We start from the raw sequence: 22,191 nt of genomic DNA on the forward strand, positions 1-22,191 counted from the left end.
CACTGCGCCACCACAAGTCAGGCCAAGAGTGTTCTTGAATCTAGCAGTGTCCCTTGCACTCATACAAGTGGGCAAAGAAAGAATGCTCATTGCAGCACTGATTGAAATGGAGGAAGAAATGAAAACTATACAAACATCTATTAATAGGCCCTTCATTAAACAATCAGGTTATATCCATAAAAGGACTGAAAGTTCATAAAATATTTAGGTATGGCCATATGTGCAAACATGAAAAAAAGGTACTTAAAAATGAACCCATTAAAAATATATTTTGATATGGGCATATGCATGAAGAAAATCTAAAATAATATAAGTCAAGCCTGACCAGGTGGTGGCGCAGTGAATAGAGCCTCGGACTGGGATGCGGAAGGACCCAGGTTCGAGACCCCAAGGTCACCAGCTTGAGAGCGAGCTCAACTGGTTTGAACAAAGCTCATCAGCTTGGACCCAAGGTTGCTGGCTTGAGCAAGGGGTTACTCCGTCTGCTGAGGGCCCGCGGTCAAGGCACATATTGAGAAAGCAATCAATGAACAACTAAGGTATTGCAACGAAAAATTGATAATTGATGCTTCTCATCTCTCTTTGTTCCTGTCTGTCTGTCCCTATCTATTCCTCTCTCTGATTCTCTCTCTGTCTCTGTAAAAAAATAAAAAAATTAAAAAAAATTAAAAAAATATATATGTCAAATTGTTAACAGTTATGTTGAAGAATATAGAGAGATTATGGTTTACTTTACTCTCATACTTTTTTTTTTCCTGAAGTTGGAAACGGGGAGGCAGTCAGACAGACTCCTGCATGCACCCAACCAGGATCCACCTGGCAAGCCCACCAGGGGGTGATGCTCCACCCATCTTGGGGTGTCACTCTGCCGCAATCAGAGCCATTCTAGTGCCTGAGGCAGAGGCCACAGAGCCATCCTCAGCACCCAGGCAAACTCTGCTCCAGTGGAGCCTTGGCTGCGGGAGGGGAATAGAGAGTCAGAGAGGAAGGAGAGGGAGAGGGGTGGAGAAGCAGATGGGCGCCTCTCCTGTGTGCCCTGGCCAGGAATCGAACCCGGGACTCCTGCACGCCAGGCCGACACTCTACTTTTTAACTGAATTGTTTAATCAGTAATTTTCTAATTAGAAACAATAAAAACTTTTAATGTCAAATTTAAAAATAAGTAAAATTAGGTGAACTTATTTTTCTGAAATAGAAATCAAACATTTTTTTAAATTACTGGTTTACTGAGTGTATGAGTGTGTGAGATTTGAATATAGGGTCAAAAATAACCACACTAAACATTTATCAGCCTAGAAGAATGACCAGGAACCTTGAGGTTTTCTTTCACTTGAACACAGAAAGTCTCTTCAATCCACATCCTGTCTCAAATCCTTGCTCAGACAGCTTCTCTTCTTCTTTATGGATCATAGCCCTACTTACCTTTGCAACCTTCAAATAGAGCCAAGCAATGGTTTAAGTTTCTGTGCTTGATTATATTCTTGGGATTCTGCTATTTAACACTATCCACATCTAGAGTTTATTCTGGTGCCCAGTCTCTGTATGCACTGGCCCAGCAGGAGGGGCCAGTGGTTATTACATCAGTGGTTATTACAATGTAGGAATACTGGCTATGTACTCCACTGGTAAACTTGTGAGACCCATGAGTTACAATATTCAAATTGCATGACAAATCACTCACCACAGCAAGTTTAGTTCCAAAGTTTCTAAAGTTGAGAACTCTCAGCTCTATAGTCATTCAATTTGAGATTTGGAGGCCACATGGCTATCAAACTTGGACATATAATGACTTTTCTGGTGTTGTATTTTTTTTTTTCCATTGCTACCTTCTTACCAATTTGTGTACCATAATCAAGCAGGAAGGTAGTGATACCTTTTCACCTGTGGGAAGCTAATAAAAATTACTTGATCCCTGTAGGATATTTATTAACTGATTTTCTTTCCTTGCTTACTCATCCATACCATGGCCTTTATGCTATGAAATGAATCACAATCACGGCTGGGTCTTCTGGCTTATCTGATGCAAGAATGTGGTCGTTCATTTACAGAAGTACTTAGAGAACTATTTTGGATTTTTTTTTTACATGTGGTAAAATACACATAACATAAAAATGTTCTCATCTTAACCATTTTTAAGTGTATAATTTGCTGGCATAGTACTCTCACATTTTTGTGTTACCATTACCACCATCCATCCACAGAACTTTTTTGGACTTAACAAAACTGAAACTCTGTACCCATTAAATATTAACTCCCAATTCCTACCTACTTGCAGTTTCTATGAGTTTGACTAGTCTGGGTACCTCATATAAGTGAGTCGAGCAATATTTGTCCTTTTGTGACAGCATAATGGCCTCAGGTTTAGCCATGTTGTAGCATGTATCAGAATTTCCTTCCTTTTTTAAGGCTGAATACTTCACTGCATTGTTAAAAAAAAATAAACTGAGGCATATTAAAATTTTATTTTAGCAAACATCTATTAGAATCATGCAGCAACAAACCAGAAGTAAGTAGGGGTGCCTCAATGACAGGAGCATGAGTAAAGGTTTTTATAGGGCAGATGTGGAAGGTAGGCAAGGAAATTATTTGATTGGTTACAGCTTAAGTGGTTGCATTATTTGGGAAAGCCTATTTGTGATTTGTTGTCTTTTGGTTTCTATGTCTTAACCTTGAGGTATTTATAGGCTTAGGTTTTGGTTTGCTTACATAGGCTCTTATGGCACTGCAGCCACCTCAGTCTAGTGGCCTCCCTAATTCATTTAACAGTATGCATATACCACATTCATCTACCGATGGGTTTATGGGTGCTCTCCACCTTTTGCCTATTGTGAATAACACCAATATGAACACGGTGTACAAATACCTATTTGAGTCCCTGGCTTCAATTCTTTTGGGTATCTGTACAGCAGTGGACTGTTATCATATGATAATTCTACTTTTAACTTCGTGAGGACCTTTGAAGAATGCCTGACAGTGACTTTAGCTTTTGTCTTAAAGAACTTCAGGACGTCCCATGGTTACAATATCTCCATTTTGGTAAAGAAAATGTCAGTGTAGTAATAATTGAAACCTCCAATCGGATTTCATCAGAAACCTTGTGAGTCACAGTATTTTTTTAAAGTTTGTCTAAAACATTGGTTTTTAACCTTAGCTTCACAATGAATCACCTCAAGAGCTTTAAAATATACTTATATCTGGGCCTTACTTCCCAAGATTCTGCTGGGGCATTGCGAATTTAAAAGTGTCCCTACGTTAGTCCACTGTCACTTTGGTAGAGAGGGGATTTTGTCACTTGTTTGGAGTCCTCTTAACATTCCATAACTAAGCCCCCCTAAACCAGGGGTCCCCAAAATTTTTACACAGGGGGCCAGTTCTCTGTCCCTGAGACTGTTGGAGGGCTAGACTATAAAAAAAACTATGAACAAATCCCTATGCACACTGCACATATCTTATTTTAAAGTAAAAAAACAAAACGGGAACAAATACAATATTTAAAATAAAGAATAAGTAAATTTAAATCAACAAACTGACCAGTATTTCAATGGGAACTATGGGCCTGCTTTTGGCTAATGAGATGGTCAATGTCCGGTTCCATATTTGTCACTGCTAGCCATAACAAGTGATATGACGCGCTTCTGGAGCCTTGATGTGTGTGTCCCGCGTCACTGGAAGTAGTACTGTACGTGAGCGACGCCGCGCTTTGCTCACTGACCACCAATGAAAGAGGTGCCCCTTCCAGAAGTGCTGCGGAGGCTGGATAAATGGCCTCAGGGGGCCACATGTGGCCCGCGGGCCATAGTTTGGGGACCCCTGCCCTAAACCATCTATGGTTCAGGTATGCTGTGGAAATTCTGGATTTGGTTTGAATTGTTGTGTGAAAATTACAAAGTAGAAAGTTATTTGTGGTCTGACCAAGTGGTGGTGCAGTGGATGGAGCATCGCACTGGGACACAGAAGACCCAGGTTTAAACGCCCAAGGTCACCGGCTTGAGTGTGGGCTCATCTGGTTTGAGCACAGCTCACTAGCTTGAACCCAAGGTCGCTGGCAAAGGGTCACATGCTCTGCTGTAGACCGCTGTCAAGGCACATATGAGAAAGCAATTAGTGAACAACTAAGGTGCCACAATGAAGAATTGATGCTTCTCATCTCTCTCCTTTCCTGTCTGTCCCTATCTGTCCCACTCTTTATGTCTGTCACAAAAGAAAGAAAGAAAGAAAGAAAGAAAGAAAGAAAGAAAGAAAGAAAGAAAGAAAGAAAGAAAGAAAGGAAAGTTATTTGTGTTTGTCAAAACTTATATAACATAACTTCTTTTTTTGTAAACCATTTAAATGGTATCAGAGAGGGAAGGAGCAACAGTCTAAAACATAATTTGAGGCTGAGTCAGGACAAAGAAAAAAGTGATCAGTTAATGGAGTCATCTGTTCATGCAGGGGCTGCGGGATCGGAGCAGGTGCGGGGAGGTTCTATGTAGGAGCAGGGAGGCCAGCTCTGCCTGCACCTCTCCAGGGGCCATGATTCATTCCATTAGCACTCTCCGGCTTCCCCATGAATAACTTGCAGTCACCTGCAGAAGCCCTGACAGGACCCTCTGGACTGAGCAATAATTCAGTCTGCTGGCCATCACTACAACTCCCAATGGAGCGGCTACACACTGTGAGCACGTGGCTCAAGATGGAGCAGCGTCTTGGACCACTCTGCAGGCCCAGACTCTAAGAGGGACACCCCTAGCACCTGCTCACCTGCCCCAGAGCAAGGCTGTCCTGGAGTAGTGCACCTGAGAACTCAGCCCTTCCCCCAGCCCGCTCCCACTTCCCTCTGCCCTCACGGCACAAGGAGTGGCAAGTAAAAGGAACAATCAACACCATTTAGGGAAGTCGGAAGCCTTAGCTTTTGTTAGGGCCTTCCTTTCCTTGGGGCAAAACTTCTACAACAAAGAAAGTTAGAGCATGTAAATAATGGTCTATTATTGGACACAGATGGGTGTCCTTTTTAGGGCCACGGGGCTCTCCTGATCATCAATGTAGGTAGAGTTGGTATAGGATAGAGTTTTAGAAGTGAATTCAGGGAAGGGGGTGATTTTTGTCAAGCAGGATGGAGGGCAGGTAATAGCTCTTGAAGGTGGCTATGAGCCAATAAGGCATAGAATATTAAGTATCAAGGACACTATGTCAAATAAAATTGCACAACTAGCCATCTTTGGTCTGTGTACTAAACATGGATGACAACTGGTGATGTGACAAGTTTTATCGCTCCCAGTGGGGTGTTGAAAGGCACCTGCGATGACTCAGGTCTCTCTCCAACTCTGTCACAGCTCACTCCCTAGTCCCTGCATGTCCTCTTCAGGTCCATTTGCTCAGGTAGGCCGGATCTAGCCATCCCACCACCATCCTTCTAAAACACCCTTTTCTGGGCTAAGCATCACCCACACTCCAACATTTACCTCAACAACCAGCAGGTCATCAGTTGGAATGGGCTGAAGCTTTTTATCCGGTGGCGTCTTTTCAAGAAGAGTGCTCAATTCAACCAAGACTCTGCCTCTGTAGGCAACTCCTTCTCCCTGGAAGGCAATGACACCGGGTTAGTCCCCTAGGCAGCAACTCCTTCTCCCTGGAAGGCAATGACACCGGGTTAGTCCCCTAGGCCTGAATGACAGCAAAGAGAAGGTCTCTACTCCTGCTAATCCAGCTACAAAAAGTTTCTCTATCCACTTCATAAACTCCAAATGAACCTGTCAGTAACTTTATCATCTGGATTTAGGTGTTTGGTATCTGGAAAAAAAAGAGCCAAAGACTTCAGGAGCATCCCACGAAGAGCTGGGGGAGAGCCAGGGCTGAAAGAAATCTTAGCCATGATGGAGGTCAGAGGCTTTTAAGGATCCAGAGGGATTCCTGGAGGCTGGGGTTGGCAGGGGAAGGGCCCAAGGTATCCAGCACCCCACTTCAGTAGAGCATCTCTGCATTTATCTACAGTAACTAGGCTCCTTTTCTCGTCTTTGCAGAACAGGAAGGCTGCCATGTTGGCAACCAGGGCAAATCTCAGAGCAGCCAGGAAGTAAGAGAGGAAGACGTTCTGGGTGCAGCTGAATGTGAGGATGAACATCAGATACTCCCCCCACCATACCCAGCAGTGTTGGCAAAAGACTCCTCTGGCGAGGAAGGGAGGACTTCTACCTCCACAGCCAGCCCTCCGCCCTCCTCTTTCTAGCGCTTTTTCTTTCCACCCCAGTTCCTTTTCTGGGTTTTGGGAGCTGGCTAAAAGATACTAATTTGGATTCTAATATAAAAGATGTCCTCCGTGTCCTCACCTACAAAATGAAGAGATTGGATAAGATCAGAGATAGCAAAGAGTTTCATCAGGTGTGCATATCACCTCTAATCATTTGATAAATTCCTAGAACATGGCATTGAACAGAATTCTGAGGCAGCACATTTCCTTATTAGCAAAGAGAACCAGCGTCGATCATTGACATCTGTTCTAAGTATAGGAGTAGGGAATGGCCACACTATGCACTTGCAATTAGACGACCTACAGATCCCTTTCGATCCTTGCATTCTGAGACATGCGAAGCATGAGATGTCTGTCCTTCAACACTCGATTAGTTATGTGATAGGTCTATGTGTGTATGGGGGGGGGGTCTCCTAACTATAAGACTTAATTACAACCATATAAGAAGGAATCTAATTAACGGTGCTCATTAATAACACATTTTTATTTTATTTTATTTTATTTGTATTTTTCTGAAGCTGGAAACAGGGAGAGACAGTCAGACAGACTCCCGCATGCGCCCGACCGGGATCCACCCAGCATGCCCACCAGGGGCGAAGCTCTGCCCACCAGGGGGCGATGCTTTGCCCCTCCGGGGCGATGCTCTGCCACGACCAGAGCCACTCTAGTGCCTGGGGCAGAGGCCAAGGTGCCATCCCCAGCGCCCGGGCCATCTTTGCTCCAATGGAGCCTCAGCTGTGGGAGGGGAAGAGAGAGACAGAGAAGAAGGAGGGGGGGGTGGGGAAGCAAATGGGCGCTTCTCCTATGTGCCCTGGCCGGAAATCGAACCCGGGTCCCCCACACGCCAGGCCGACGCTCTACCGCTGAGCCAACCGGCCAGGGCCAATAACACATCTTAATTGAGAAACTAACCTTTCCAGTATTTAGCTCATCATAGGGGTCTGGGAATCCTGTGTACTCTCTGGGGCTTCCATAAAGGTTCAGATAACAAGGTCCAAATGTTGGAATAAAGCCCACCTCCGTTTCTCCAGTATTTGCTGAAAAATAACATCAGCATTAGATTTTAAGCCTTTAACACTCAATATGTTGAAGTAAATATTAGTTATTAGTTAGCTGAGTGAGACATTTTCCTCTATTTTGTGAGTTAGTGGTATTAGTGGAAATTATAAAGACTTGTGAGATTCACCATGTTTCACTTTTCTTAATGCTATAAAATAGTAAATAAAAACATTTGAGGGTAGTTCAAGTAAATACATTATTCTTAAAAAAGATAATGTTATTCAAATGAAAGAATAATAAGACTTTCAAGATGATCTTCACATTTTTTGCAAGTTTATAATTAAAATTTTTTTTTCCTAAATCATGTCCTTTGATAGATCTTTTTATTATTATTATTTATTCATTTTAGAGAGGAGAGGGAGAGAGAGAGAGAGGAGAGACAGAGAGAGAGAAGGGGGGGAGGAGCTGGAAGCATCAACTCCCATATGTGCCTTGACCAGGCAAGCCCAGGGTTTCGAACCAGCGACCTCAGCATTTCCAGGTCGACGCTTTATCCACTGCGCCACCACAGGTCAGGCTGCAAGTTTATAATTGATATCATATTAAACATGTCATTGGAAACTGAGGTAAAGATTATATTGTTTTGGGAAGTCATTTAAACAATGTGTATCAGATTAACTTTGTTCCAAAAAATGTCATTTAGTCTCAAGTATATAAGAGATTTAAAATGTACATATGTAACAATGAACTGCCTGCCTATGGTTATAAGACCATATAATATTCATAAGCAACAAGAAGCCCCCATTCACTGTACTCTGTCTCTAATGAACAACCTATATGCTTCTTATTTTTGTTACATGGTCTTAGCAAGAGTATTCCCCAAATGAGGGTTACTGAGGGCAATGTTAGGACACAGCAGTAGTCAAAGTGAGATTGTTGGTGAATATTGGGAAATGTAAGACCTACAGGGGGTTGATAGATGACAAAACTCTTGAAACCTCAGTGTCCTCATCTATTAAAGCAGTGGTTCTCAAAGTGTGTGCCAGGGTGCACTGGTACACCCTAGAAGATTTCCAGATGCACCCTATGTATTCCAGAGAAATATGTGCCTGTTGGGGACCAAAAAACCAACAGGGTTTTTGGAGTTTAGATTTTTGGGGGACAGAGGTGTGGAGAATTGGCTGTAAGCTGACAGTCTGCCCAACCCCCCACCTCACTTGCCTGATTAGGTCGCAAAAGGCTGTTAAGCTGTGGTGCTGGATTGTTTACACTACTCCCCATGTTCCCCAGAAAGACTGGAGGCAAGTTTCTTCTATCCTTTGTTTGGTGTAAAGTTAAGATGATATGTATGGTGGGGGTTTTGGATTGATGATTAAACATAAGGAATTGTCTCTTGAAGCCTTTTGGATTTCTATAAAAGAATATGTGGCAATTGTATGTTCAAAAAGCCTTGAACATTTTACTACAATTTTCAACATCCTATTTATGTAAATTAAGATTTTCTAATTTCACACAATTAAGAGTAAAAAGAGAGGAATTATTCAATGTATTGATGAGGAAATGAGAGTTTGCCTTTCAAATATATGCCCAAACATTGAAGAAATCCCTAGGACACATCAGGCTCTGGTTTCTCATAAATACAAGAATAAAAAAACTTAACACATTTGCACCGGGACCTGCCGAATTTACTAAATCTTACTAAGAATGTATCTATATATATGTAAAAAGGTAACATTTTTGTCGTTTTTTAAAAATTTTTTAACCCCTCTTTTTTTAGGAATTCTAAAAAGCATAACTCAAAAAATATAACATAAAAAATGTTTTTTAACGTCAGAATAAATTTAATTTTGTTGTATTTATTTCATTTAATTACCATAAAAGCACGCTTGGACTTTATATTTTTTTCTTTAATATTTGACTTAATTATTATAACATATTTCTCAGAAATTTGTATATAGTCTGCCTACAATTATTTGTAGGATTTTAAATGTGCCCCGACTTCAAAAAGTTTGAGAACCACTGGATTAAAGGAACAACATCTGCCCTAGGAGAGTTGTGATGGTCAAGTGTGAGAGCATTGAGCAAACTTGCAAAGAATGGCCAGAGCTGTGCAAACCGAAGGACAGGGATGAGCCCTCATATTTGGGAGACGAAGACCTTCAAGGTACAAAGTAGAAAACAGTATCTTCCAACCTAGAGATCCATGTTGAAAGTGGAGAAAAGTTATTTCATACATTTTAAACAACTGATTTAAGTGCTCCAAATCTCTATGTATTGAACATAAACAACAATAACAAAAAAAGTGTTATATCTCACAAGCAGTTATTTACAATGAAGTCAAATAAGGTGGTCTGCATCTAGGTGAGCACATGATACATGTAGCAATGCCTGGTTAGCACAGGTGTTTTATGTTTAGTCAGGCAGGACAACCATACAGCAATAATACAAGTTATTTGTTAAGACAGAAAAATGTAGAAAACAAACACATTCTAAAGGCAATCTATTGATAAAGATTTAATAAGATATTAGTGAATAAGAAGATCTAGAAGATAGCAATATTACAAAGCATAAACCTGTATACGATGCAGCCCCAGATCCCGAAGATGAGAAATCTACATGGTAAAAATACAATTGGTTAAACAACAAGAGAAACACAACGTTATAAAAGAGACATTGAAAATGTTAACCAAATCCAGTGCTGGGTAAGTGGTTTAGCAACACCAAAAACCCCCCAAATTCAGACCCAAACCATATAACGCTTTTGTAATTTTACACAAATCTCACTGGTTAAATGAAAATAGCTCAATACTTTGTGACGATATGAAATAACCCAATCTCTCCAGGCCCAGGGCCACCAGGTATCTGAGAAGAATCAGCTTCTCGTCACTAGAGGAGGCCTGGTGACATTATAAATATTTTGAGTTTTTAATAAAACATTTACTTGTTTTATGTCTGGTTTAGTTGACACCAAGGCCAAAAAAATCCAAGTTAATGTATTCTGAGAGTGTATAAGCGAAGGCCTGGAGCTGTTTCTTTTGGGGAGATGCCTGCTGCTCCTTTTTATTTTGAGACCCTGTAACAGCCTGTCCACAGGGCCTGTAATGAGAAAAGATCTCAGAGACGGGGCTAAAACTAATAATTTCTGTTTTTTTATGGATGAATGGCTATTACCACCATATCACTAAGAAAAAGGTTTGTCTCAATATTTCTTTTTTTTATTTATAATTTTTATTTTTATTCATTTTAGAAAGGAGAGAGAGAGAGGAGAGAGAGAGAGAGAAGGGGGGAGGAGCAGGAAGCATCAACCCCCATATGTGCCTTGACCAGGCAAGCCCAGGGTTTCGAACCGGTGACCTCAGCATTTCCAGGTCAACGCTTTATCCACTGCGCCACCACAGGTCAGGCCATGTCTCAATATTTCTTGAATAAATCTTTTGGTAATTATCTAATAATTTCTCAATAATGATAAATGAATTTAATAATTTTTACCCTCTCTCCATAGAGTAATAGCATAATTTCTAATTACTCCTTTGGTTACCTTTAACTGATAGATTTAATCTAGTCTTGAACCAATCTTTATCTAACCAATGATTTCATCCAGTCTTTATATCTGGATTCCTCCTTGATAAAGAAAGGCTAGTAGCCCACCTGCCTCTTCCTCATTCCGCTTCTAACCTCTATCCTCTGTACTTTCACTTGTACCCTGTAAGGCAGGGGTCCCCAAACTTTTTACACAGGGGGCCAGTTCACTGTCCCTCAGACCGTTGGAGGGCCGGACTATAAAAAAAAACTATGAACAAATCCCTATGCACACTGCACATATCTTATTTTAAAGTAAAAAAACAAAATGGGAACAAATACAATATTTAAAATAAAGAACAAGTAAATTTAAATCAACAAACTGACCAGTATTTCAATGGGAACTATGCTCCTCTCACTGACCACCAATGAAAGAGGTGCCCCTTCCGGAAGTGCGGAGGGGACCGGAAAAACGGCCTCAGGGGGCTGCATGCGGCCCTCGGGCAGTAGTTTGGGGACCCCTATTGTAATGGGTGCTGAAGTTTACATTCTGTTTTAGAGCTTTGACTACAGGCTAAGAAGAAAAAGAAAACACAAAAGCAATTAATAGTGCTTATGTTATGACAACCAGATAAATATTGTTTTCTGCAGAGAAAAGGAGAGTTGTAATTATATTTCCTTTGTCCCCACTGTTCCAGCAGCATGGTTCCCTCCGCAGAGATTGCTCAGATGAAATCTGTTTCTTAACTTTTACCATTTAAAAAAAAAATAATGGTACATATGGCCTTCTATTTGGACTGCATCTTCTTTGTTTAGATCTTTGTTTTTGTTGGCATTTCTAATTGCATTTCTTTTTCTTCTTGAGAGAGAAAATCTATAGCTTCACCATATCTCTATTATTTTCCAGATTTTTATTCATGCTATCTATTAATTAAATTAAGAATATGTTTTTAATTATTTTTATTTATTTATTCATTTTAGAGATGAAAGAAAGAAAGAGAGAAAGAGAGAGAAAAGAGGGGGAGGAGCAGGAAGCATCAACTCCCATATGTGCCTTGACCAGGCAAGCCCAGGGTTTTGAACCAACAACCTCAGCGTTTCAGGTCGATGCTTGATCCACTGCGCCACCACCAGTCAGGCAAGAATGTATTTTTAAAATACTTATAGGCCCTGGCCGGTTGGCTCAGTGGTAGAGCGTCAGCCTGGCGTGCAGAAGTCCCGGGTTTGATTCCTGGCCAGGGTACACAGGAGAAGCGCCCATCTGCTTCTCCACCCCTCCCCCTCTCCTTCCTCTCTGTCTCTCTCTTCCCCTCCCGCAGCAACGCTCCATTGGAGCAAAGATGGCCCAGCGCTGGGGATGGCTCCTTGGCCTCTGCCCCAGGCGCTAGAATGGCTCTGGTCGCAACAGAGCGGCGCCCCAGAGCGGCAGAGCGTCGCCCCCTGGTGGGCATGCCGGGTGGATCCCGGTCGGGCGCATGCGGGAGTCTGTCTGACTGTCTCTCCCCATTTCCAGCTTTAGAAAAATACAAAAAAAAAAAAAATACTTATAAAGTCCTCTTTTGAACAAGATGAGGATGAGAGATACCTTAGGTTTCCCAAGACAAAACCTTGTCTCAAATTCTCTCACTTTGCTCAATTTGTTTAATCTAATGGCAATTATAAGAACTTTTGTTATTTTTATTTAGGCAACCAAAAATAAGCTGTTGATATTATTAATGCATAAAGCTAAATTTTTTCTTTTACCATTTTAATTTTTCTCCTTCATTCTCTATTTTGTACAAGTTCTGACACATGTACAAAACCATAATGCCAGGTACAGGCAACTAGTTCTCAGCAGGGAAAACAACAGAAGGAAAAGCGTGTTGGTTATCAATGCCTGTTAGCATGAAAGGCACAAAAACAAAATACACATTGCCTTAGGGAGCAGAGATTACATGGTTCATTGCCACCTGACCTCTTTGTTCCCGTCAAAGAAATCAGATAGGAAACTGAATATTATTTTATATTTGGGTGGAGTTGTTTCAATGCAACTCTAAAAAATAAGGTACTCAGCACTCTGTACTGACACTCAAAAATTTATAAAACAGCTAATGGGAAAAAATTGGGGAATGGGAGCAAGAAAACCAAAGTCTTCGCACTGTTAGTTACTTTAATTATTAATTACTAATTAGTGGTTTTGCTGGTCATCACCAAACATCCCTGAAATACTTCACTAGGCTTATCATATTTGGCTTTTAAGAACCAACTGCATTGGGCCCTGGCAGGTTGGCTCAGCAGTAGAGCGTCGGCCTGGCGTGCGGGGGACCGGGGTTCAATTCCCAGCCAGGGCACATAGGAGAAGCACCCATTTGCTTCTCCACCCCCCCTCCTTCGTCTCTATCTCTCTCTTCCCCTCCCGCAGCCAATGCTCCATTGGAGCAAGGATGGCCTAGGCGCTGGGGATGGCTCCTTGGCTGCTGCCCCAGGCGCTAGAGTGGCTCTGGTCGCGGCAGAGCGACGCCCCGGAGGGGCAGAGCATCGCCCCCTGGTGGGCGTGCCGGGTAGATCCCGGTTGGGCGCATGCGGGAGTCTGTCTGACTGTCTCTCCCCGTTTCCAGCTTCGAAAAAAAAAAAAAAAAAAAAAAAAAGAACCAACTGCATTGCCAGGCGGCCGCCCCAGCTCACTCCTTCTCTGGAGATCCTGCAGCCTGTGTTGTTCCAGCTTTGCCGTGTGACTTACCTTCCACTTCTCCACCAGAGGCAGCAATTTTAGAAAGGTGTAGATATGTTGTTCCAACTACATCATTTTTGGTAAGACGGTCCCTGTGTATAAAATATTGGTTAAGGCCTCCCCTTATGAGGGTATATTTCATTTCAATAATAATAAAAAATAAATAAATAAATAAATAAAAATAAAAATAAAACAGAATTGGAAAAAACCCTAAACCTCAGACACCATCCTGTTCAGTGGGTCTCAAGTCTTACTGCACTTTTTAAAAAAATCGATTGGAAACTCCTCACCCTCATCTCTTACTCAAGCTTTTGATTCACTAAAAGCAGGGGTGGGCCCTGGCCGGTTGGCTCAGCGGTAGAGCGTCGCCCTGGCGTGCAGGGGACCTGGGTTCGATTCCCAGCTAGGGCACATAGGAGAAGCGCCCATTTGCTTCTCCTCCCCCCTCCTTCCTCTCTGTCTCTCTCTTCCCCTCCCGCAGCCAAGGCTCCATTGGAGCAAAGATGGCCCGGGCGCTGGGGATGGCTCCTTGGCCTCTGCCCCAGGCGCTAGAGTGGCTCTGGTGGTGGCAGAGCGGCGCCCCGGAGGGGCAGAGCATCGCCCCCTGGTGGGCATAGCGTCGCCCCTGGTGGGCATGCTGGGTGGATCCCGGTCGGGCGCATGCGGGAGTCTGTCTGACTGTCTCTCCCCATTTCCAGCTTCAGAAAAATACAAAAAAATTAAAAAAATAAATAAATAAAAGCAGGGGTGAAGAACAAGTCTGCATTTATAACAAGTATTGATAGATATATGAAATTCCAACTGCCCTTTTGTTGTTCCACCGGGCTGCCTGACCTCACCCTAACTTACTGAACAATCGCCCCTGAGGCAGAAAAATTCCAGAAAGCTGAAATGGTAAAACCGTAAAAGGGAACATACCATAACTTTTGACTCAGTACCCCCTCGGGCTCTCCCAAATGCTATAAAATTCGCCCCTAGTCTGTAACTGGTGCCCTTCTCCCCAGAGAAGTGCCCGGCAGGGTTCCTTTCTTCCTTTCAATAAAGCCTGTTACTCTGGTCTTTTCGGACTCCCATGGATTCCAACAAGTATATTTCCTAATTGATTCTGTTGTAGATGGTCCTCCAAGCGTTCTTTAAGAAACTCTGATCTAATCGAACAACTCATTTCAGTTATAGAAACTGAGATTTTTTTTTGAGAGAGTTGAGAAGCATCAACTCATAGTTGAGTCACTTGAGTTGTTCATTGATTGCGCCTAATCCAGTAACCCCTTGCTCAAGTCAGTGACCACAGGATCATATCTCTGATCTAACACTTAAGCCAGTGATGCTGCATTCAAGCTGGTGAGTCTGAGCTGAAGCCAGATGAGCCCGCACCTAAGCCTCAGAGTTTCAAACCTGGGACCTCAGCATCCCGGGTTGATGCTTTATCCACTGCGCCACCACCTGGTCAGGCTGGAAACTGAGATTTTTTTACAGAAGTCATGAGATTTGCCTACAGCCATACTCAATACTGTTGTCATGAAATGAATGAATCAGCCTGACCAGGTGGTGGCGCAGTGGATGGAGCGTCGGACTGGGATGCGGAAGGACCCAGGTTCGAGACCCCGAGGTCGCCAGCTTGAGCGCGGGCTCGTCTGGCTTGAGCAAAGAGCTCACCAGCTTGGACCCAGGGTCGCTGGCTCCAGCAGGGGGTTACTCGGTCTGCTGAAGGCCCACGGTCAAGGCACATGTGAGAAAGCAATCAATGAACAACTAAGAAGTCGCAACGCGCACAACGAGAAACTGATGATTGATGCTTCTCATCTCTCTCCGTTCCTGTCTGTCTGTCCCTGTCTATCTCTGCCTCTGTAAAAAAAAAAAAAAAAAAAAAAAAAAAAAAAAAAGAAATGAATGAATCAGTTATAAGCACATGACATAATGAGTGTAAAATAATCATATTACATAGAATAAGTACATGTCTAATTTTTTTTAAATTGTAGAAGAGACACAAGATTTTTCACTAGTCCTTCACAATTTTTTTTAATTTTTCTTTTATTAATTTTTAGAGAGGAGAGAGAGAGAGAGAGAGAGAGAGAGAAGGAGGAGGGAGGAGCAGGAAGCATCAACTCCCATATGTGCCTTGACCAGGCAAGCCCAGGGTTTTGAACCGGCGACCTCAGTATTTCCAGGTCAACGCTTTATCCACTGCACCACCACAGGTCAGGCTACATGTCTAATTTTATCATGTTCATATTAATTACTACGATGGTTTAATAAGTACAATGGGCTATATCTAAGGGTCCTTCATAGGAAGAAAAATTCTTTCTCAACAATTCAAATACTTATGGCGCACTACTGCATGATAGATGTTAGTTTTCTGACTACAGTTGCTCGCCTAGAATCTAAATCTTATTATCTATATGGTTGGGATAAATTTGCCCGCTGTAAGTATATATAACTTTGTGTATATTTTTGTGGGTATCTTAGTCTCTGAGACTAACTCATGAAATGTCTCTGGTTGGGCACATAACAGGTATAAAAATAAAGTTTGCATTAATAACCTCATCTCTGTTTAATTCCTCCTCTTCTTTATTCCATCTGGTGGCACACCCACTCTGAAGTCTAAGACCCATGGAAGGGAGGAAAGGCTCACTATTCTGAGAAAAGATTATACTATGGTATAATAGGTATAATAGCATATATTATAGTAATATTATATATGACACACAGCATCAGGCTAAAATAGACTTACAGTTATTTATATGGAAAATGATACAATACTAATATAAGAATAGACTCTGTTCATGTACTCAAAACTGTAAATTTATTTTTGCCCCACTTTGTATGTTATATATATAGAATATATTACATAGTACATAATATTAGGTTATAGAAAGTGACTAGCTAAACACAGTTGGTATGAGAGCTTGTCTTTTTTTCTTTCTTTCTTTCTTTTTTTTTTTTTTTTGTATTTTTCTGAAGCTGGAAACAGGGAGAGACAGTCAGACAGACTCCCGCATGCGCCCGACCGGGATCCACCCGGCACGCCCACCAGGGGCGACGCTCTGCCCACCAGGGGGCGGTGCTCTGCCCCTCTGGGGCATCGCTTTGCCGCGACCAGAGCCACTCTAGCGCCTGGGGCAGAGGCCAAGGTGCCATCCCCAGCGCCCGGGCCATCTTTGCTCCCATGGAGCTTTGGCTGCGGGAGGGGAAGAGAGAGACAGAGAGGAGGGGGGGGGGGGGGTTTGGAGAAGCAAATGGGCGCTTCTCCTATGTGACCTGGCCGGGAATCGAACCCGGGTCCCCCGCACACCAGGCCGACGCTCTACCGCTGAGCCAACCGGCCAGGGCCGAGAGCTTGTGTCTTTTCTGTCCATCCAGAAGGGTCTAGAGTAAAGACTCTTAAAAAATCTTTAGCTTTCCCTCAAGGTACTGTGCAAATATTCTACAGGGTGACTGTGAGCAAGTTACCTCTCTGAGCTCCAGTGTCTTTATCTGTAAAATGAACTACTAAAAGTCTCTATTCAATAGGGTAGCTCTACAGACTAAATGGGATAATGTAGATAAGGCATGAGGCACAATACCTGGCACTTAGCAGGGCTCAAAAAACAGTAGCTAACTAACATCATAATAAACACAAAGATTACGATGATGATATTGCCATTTCCACTCTCAGAGGGCTACAGGTCGCTCATTGAATGCCCTACCTAACTAGAACATACCCGAAAATGGTCTCCTTGTGGCCAATCATTGCTAGGAGATTGGTCTAGTAAAAAGTCCATCAGAACCTTTCAATAAATTTCCAGCATTCAGGTAGGTAGCTCTGTCCATTTTCCTTTGTAATAATAACAATAACAAAGTGTTCTGGTGATTCTTCCCAAGACGTGATTTACTCCATTTTGGAGGTCAATTTTGGCCAGCCTAAGGGTATTTAATTCCTTATTTTAGGGTATTTTCAGATCACTTTTTCCTTCTTTGTTTATGAGCAGTTGAACTAAGATATTCAAAACTTTTCTGTAATAGCACTATTATTATTTTTAAAGGAAACAGCCAATTCTAAGAATAGTTTATTCCTCCCTTCTGAAAGAAAAGCAAATATACTGAAATCCAAATGTTTAATTCTTTAATTTCGAATTAAACACAGGTTCACTTTTTAACTCACCAGTCATATACTGTTAGTTTTATTTTTTCACACATTGAAGGAAACTGTTAAAAAGAAATAGAAAAAAGTAGTTATTTCTCAACTTATTCAGAAACTATTAAAATAAGTATCCTGACTCTTTGTGAAAGAAAAGAAAGTCAAACCTTAATCTGCAGATTAACGATTTGATTCCACTCAGGGTTTGCATTTTTCTCAATTATATTTGTGCACACCTGCAAAATCATCAAAACAAAAACAGTAGGTATTCAAGTTTCTACTTTCTAAAAGTTTACAATATATGTATACTAAATTATGAGCCTAGTTTGCTTAGAAGTTATATATTTAGTAAGCTGGTTAAAGTATTTTTTATAATGATTTGTTTTTTATTTGTGTGTTCGTTTGTTCGTTTGTCTAGGGGAGAGGAGGGGAGATAGTGAGGCAGACTCCTGCTTGAGCCCTAACCAGGATCCACCCAGCAACCCCTTCTGGGGCTGATGCTTGAGTACTGAGCTATTTTTAGCATCTGAGGCCGATGCATTCCAGCGGAACTATCTTCAGCACCTAGGGCCATGCTTGAAACAATTAAGCCACTGGCTGTGGGAGGGGAAGAGGGAGAGAAGGGGGAGAGGAAGGAGGTAAGAAGCAGATGGTTGCTTCTCCTGTGTGCCCTGACTGGGAATAGATCCCAGTCTCCATATACCAGGCTGACACTCTATCCACTGAGCCACTGGCCAGGGCCTGACATGGGTTTAACAATTATCTTTGCTTCTTCTGTGTACTAAACTTTGTTTTCAGTTGCCAGATTTCTAATATTGTGCTAAGTAATGATGCAAAATTAATGTTTATTGAGCACTTATTATATACTGCCTAATACACATCTTTTCATTAACATGTCCAAACAGGTCTTTTATCCTGCCCCACCAACCTCTCTTTCTTTTCTGCAAACTAGCTCCTGTCTCAGCCTTTCCAGCATCGTTCACCAAGTGACTCAGGCTTACAACAAAGTCAGCCACCTCTCTCTCCCCATCACATGCCTCATCCAGTCCATTAGTAAATCCTGACACCTTATCTTCATGTAGATCTTTATCTCCTCAAGTCCCTGCAGCTGCCTCCTAGCTGGGTCTTCACTTCCTCCCCTGCCTCCCCACTTTCATGTCACTCTAAGTAGCATCCTCCATGAGCTCCACAGTGATGCTTAGAATGAAGTCCACATCCTTCCTCTGGCTGCTCAAGCACTACTGCCCCAGCACCCAGATCTCTCTGACCTCATCCCTTCCCTTCCTCCTTACTCACTTCCTCCAGCCACCTGGATATTCTCTGGCTGCAAATGTGTCTCTACCATCTGCTATTTTGTCTGTTGGGGAGCCCCCCTACCCCACCCCCAGATCTCTGCATCATCTGGGCCTCTACTTACATCACTTCCCTGAAGGTGTCCACATGATATCCTAGCAAAATGCCCCTTCAACACCAGTCACTTGTTCCCTGCTTTATTTTCTGGGCTTGTAGTAAGTAGTTAGCACTATCCTGAATTATTCAATTTCTCGTTAGCTTGTTTATTGTTGTCTCTTCTATGACAAAGTAAGCTCCACGAGAGCTATGACTGTCTAGCTCACTTCTGTACCCCAGCACATGGGACAGTATCTGACACTAAATAGGTTCCCAATAGTTACTTCTTGAATTAATAAACCCTCCCAACACTCCTATGAGATTCTTCTTATCCCCATTTGTATTTCAGAAAAATTGAGGTTCAAAGGTTAAAGTATTGGCCTTAACTGCCTATGGAGCGGGGTGAAATCTGAATTTAAATCAGGCCTCATTTCACTCCAGAACGCAGGACTTCTCTGCTGCTCTCCACTGACTCTCCTAGGAAATAATAGACTGCCCAGGTGTGTGTCATTGGCCAAACCTCACTTTCTTAAAGAAATGGATCTACTACATAGAAGATACTAGTATTGCATGCTTATAACTGTTCACGGTGCAGTGTTATTCTACTGTGAAATCCCACTGTCCAATCTTTGACCATCTCTGTTGGTAAAAATGATGATTACAGGTATTCCTATACTATGAACCCCCCTAGACTTTCCCAGAGGACCAGGATGGGGTTCCCGTGCCTGACTCTCCAGTGTCACTGGGCATGGGAGGTGAGAAATGTGACAGAGGTTGGCAGCTGGGCATTGGGGGGCTAGGCCCAAGCGCATTTACCAGGGATTTTAACTTCTGGCTAAGGAGCTTGCCCAAGATTAAGATAACACTTGAACCCGGGAAATAATTAGTGGTAGCTTTTACTGTTTTAATTTTTCAAAAGCTTGAATTTTCCCATTTGGGTCCTGCATACTTTCCACTCTAAAGTAAACTTGGGGCGGAGCCTGGCATGTTCAGACTCAGCTAATCTGTGGTCCTGCTGAGGGCCCAGCTCATTGGGAAGCAGCTTTTACAAAGAATCAGCAGGAATGCACTCCAACAGAGCACAGTGGTTTCTATATTTATTTCTAGAGGCATCTGCATTTATAGCACATACAAACCTTTTTTCCAGCAAAAGAAACTTCTACAAAGGGATCAACTAGGTTCTTCTTATCTGCATTGCCTCCAAATATTTCCTTGACCGTCTGAGAGAAGGCGTCATCCACTGGAAAGTGTCACATGGCAGAAAGTAAATCTAATGCTCTTAATAGAAATTGCTCAACAAAATGAAAAATGTTCTTTCATCCATGAACACAGTTGCAATGAAAATTGTTCCCAAAGGTAGCACTGCATTACAGAAATCTTTTGTGTCTTTGTTGAGGAGAAAATGTTTTCTCCCCAGAGTTTTAAAATCAATAAGAGCACCTTGAAAATTAAATTGATAAATTACTGTGATGATAAAGGCCATATATGATAAATCATCAGCTAACATCATATTAAATGGCACGAAACTGAAGGCTTTCCCCCTTAAATCAGGAACAAGACAGGGTTGTCCACTCTCTCCACTCTTATTTAATGTGATACTAGAGGTTCTAGCCAGAGCAATCAGACAAGACAAAGAAATAAAAGGCATCCATATCGGAAAAGAAGAAGTAAAGGTATCGGTATCACTTTTTGCAGATGATATGATCCTATACATCGAAAACCCCAAAGAATCCACAAAAAGACTACGAGAGAATCAATAATTTATTGAGGAAAAAGTAGAAATAAAAAGTTCATTCAGAGAGGGTAAGAGACAATTTTCCAACTCAGGCCTGGTTTCAATCTGGAAAAGGTGCTTTAGGTCAAAATGATAGAATCTGACTTTTCCAGAGAAAAATTTAAGGAAATTTGACATAATCATAAATCACACATTTAATCAATTATGATCTCTGTTTTAACAAACTCAAAAGTAAACCAGAGATCAATTAAACAGGTAGGACTATTGATGTGAGCTTTAATTTATTTTCTTCTTTTAAGATATCTCTGAGGAAAAGATGGTATCATGAGGTATTATAAGGTCTTTGAAAAGGGAGGAGGTATTCCAGGAAAAGCAGCCAATCCTGACAAGCTCCACGGCCTGAGCAGTGAGTGCTGCCCCCTGGGGACTCAGAGAGGAGTCCCTTGTCCCAGGGTGCAGCCGGAAGCACACAGGCCGGGCCAGGCAGCAAGGATGCTGGGCAGTGACAGGGACATCACTGAGCCTGTCACTGTGCATCTTAAATGCATCCAATCTCTTAGTATACTTAGCTCATAATACAACAGTGACTTTTAGTTATTGACCCTTAACCACCCTTCGCTCAGCCACTTTTAATAATCTGATAGCAAACACACTTATTTGTTTATAAAATTCCACATTTTCATTCAGGATGAAAGAAGTTGGGAGTGCTGACTGCTGACCTCTCTCTAGTATTCTCTAGAACAACAACAACAAAAAGGTAAGAAGATAGGGGACATTGAAGAAAGAAGGAACGGAGCAGAATGGGCTAAAAGTCTCAACAAAATATTTGTATCAGTGACCACTTGGCTACCTCATGAAATAGCTCAGGTAGCTTGCAATGGGGCCAAAATGAATGAAAATACATTTATGAAGGCCTTTAAGGAAAAAAAAAAAATATATATATATATATTTTTCAAAGACCTTATAATACCTCATGATACCATCTTTTCCTCAGAGATACCTTAATTCATATATATATGAATGATAGGGAGCACCAATCCTTATTTAGAGTATGATTTTAACACATCTAATCATGCAAATAACTGTTAATCTTGGGGCAGGATGACATCATTACGTACTCTGTGGGATGTCCTCTGCTCGGTAGATTTTCAGCAAGAAGGTCACCCACCGGAGGGCGATGCCAGCAGGGAGTAACAAATTACTCTCCACATCATCGCTGTCGTTATCACGGTCTTGTTTCTCAGGCTATTGGGGACACAAGATAACAAATTACACACACAGAAAAGCAGTGCTTGTAAGAACCCAAGATGATGCTTATAAAACCACACCAACCAGAGTCGTTTCCATTAGGATTTCCTGTTTCAGGCTTAAGAGTTCAGCCACCAATTCAACAAAACTGCTCTACAAAATCAATGTGCATATTTCTTCAATCAATACACCACAAGAAAATAATGTGTTCTGTAATTTTATAAGCATTAAATAGTAAAAAGAGAGAG

At 42.0% G+C, this 22,191-nt stretch overlaps 1 protein-coding gene across 7 annotated transcripts in view; it reads right to left on the reverse strand.

Annotated features, from left to right (window-relative positions):
• The window catches only part of MYOF (myoferlin), a 187,010-nt gene that overhangs the window by 90,936 nt on the left and 73,883 nt on the right, over nucleotides 1-22,191 (reverse strand). For 5 of the 7 annotated variants that reach the window (XM_066240063.1, XM_066240062.1, XM_066240061.1 and 2 more), the window contains 8 exons: nucleotides 21,814-21,940; nucleotides 20,097-20,200; nucleotides 17,739-17,807; nucleotides 17,596-17,639; nucleotides 13,464-13,546; nucleotides 9,799-9,837; nucleotides 7,139-7,263; nucleotides 5,442-5,558 (listed from right to left, as the gene is read on the reverse strand). In XM_066240063.1, the coding sequence (XP_066096160.1) occupies nucleotides 5,442-5,558; nucleotides 7,139-7,263; nucleotides 9,799-9,837; nucleotides 13,464-13,546; nucleotides 17,596-17,639; nucleotides 17,739-17,807; nucleotides 20,097-20,200; nucleotides 21,814-21,940 (708 nt within the window). The remainder of the gene's footprint in view (nucleotides 1-5,441; nucleotides 5,559-7,138; nucleotides 7,264-9,798; nucleotides 9,838-13,463; nucleotides 13,547-17,595; nucleotides 17,640-17,738; nucleotides 17,808-20,096; nucleotides 20,201-21,813; nucleotides 21,941-22,191) is intronic. The other 2 variants (XM_066240064.1, XM_066240059.1) reach the window with 1 other exon arrangement.

This window comes from Saccopteryx bilineata, chromosome 7, assembly GCF_036850765.1.
Source record: "Saccopteryx bilineata isolate mSacBil1 chromosome 7, mSacBil1_pri_phased_curated, whole genome shotgun sequence".
NCBI lineage: Eukaryota > Metazoa > Chordata > Mammalia > Chiroptera > Emballonuridae > Saccopteryx > Saccopteryx bilineata.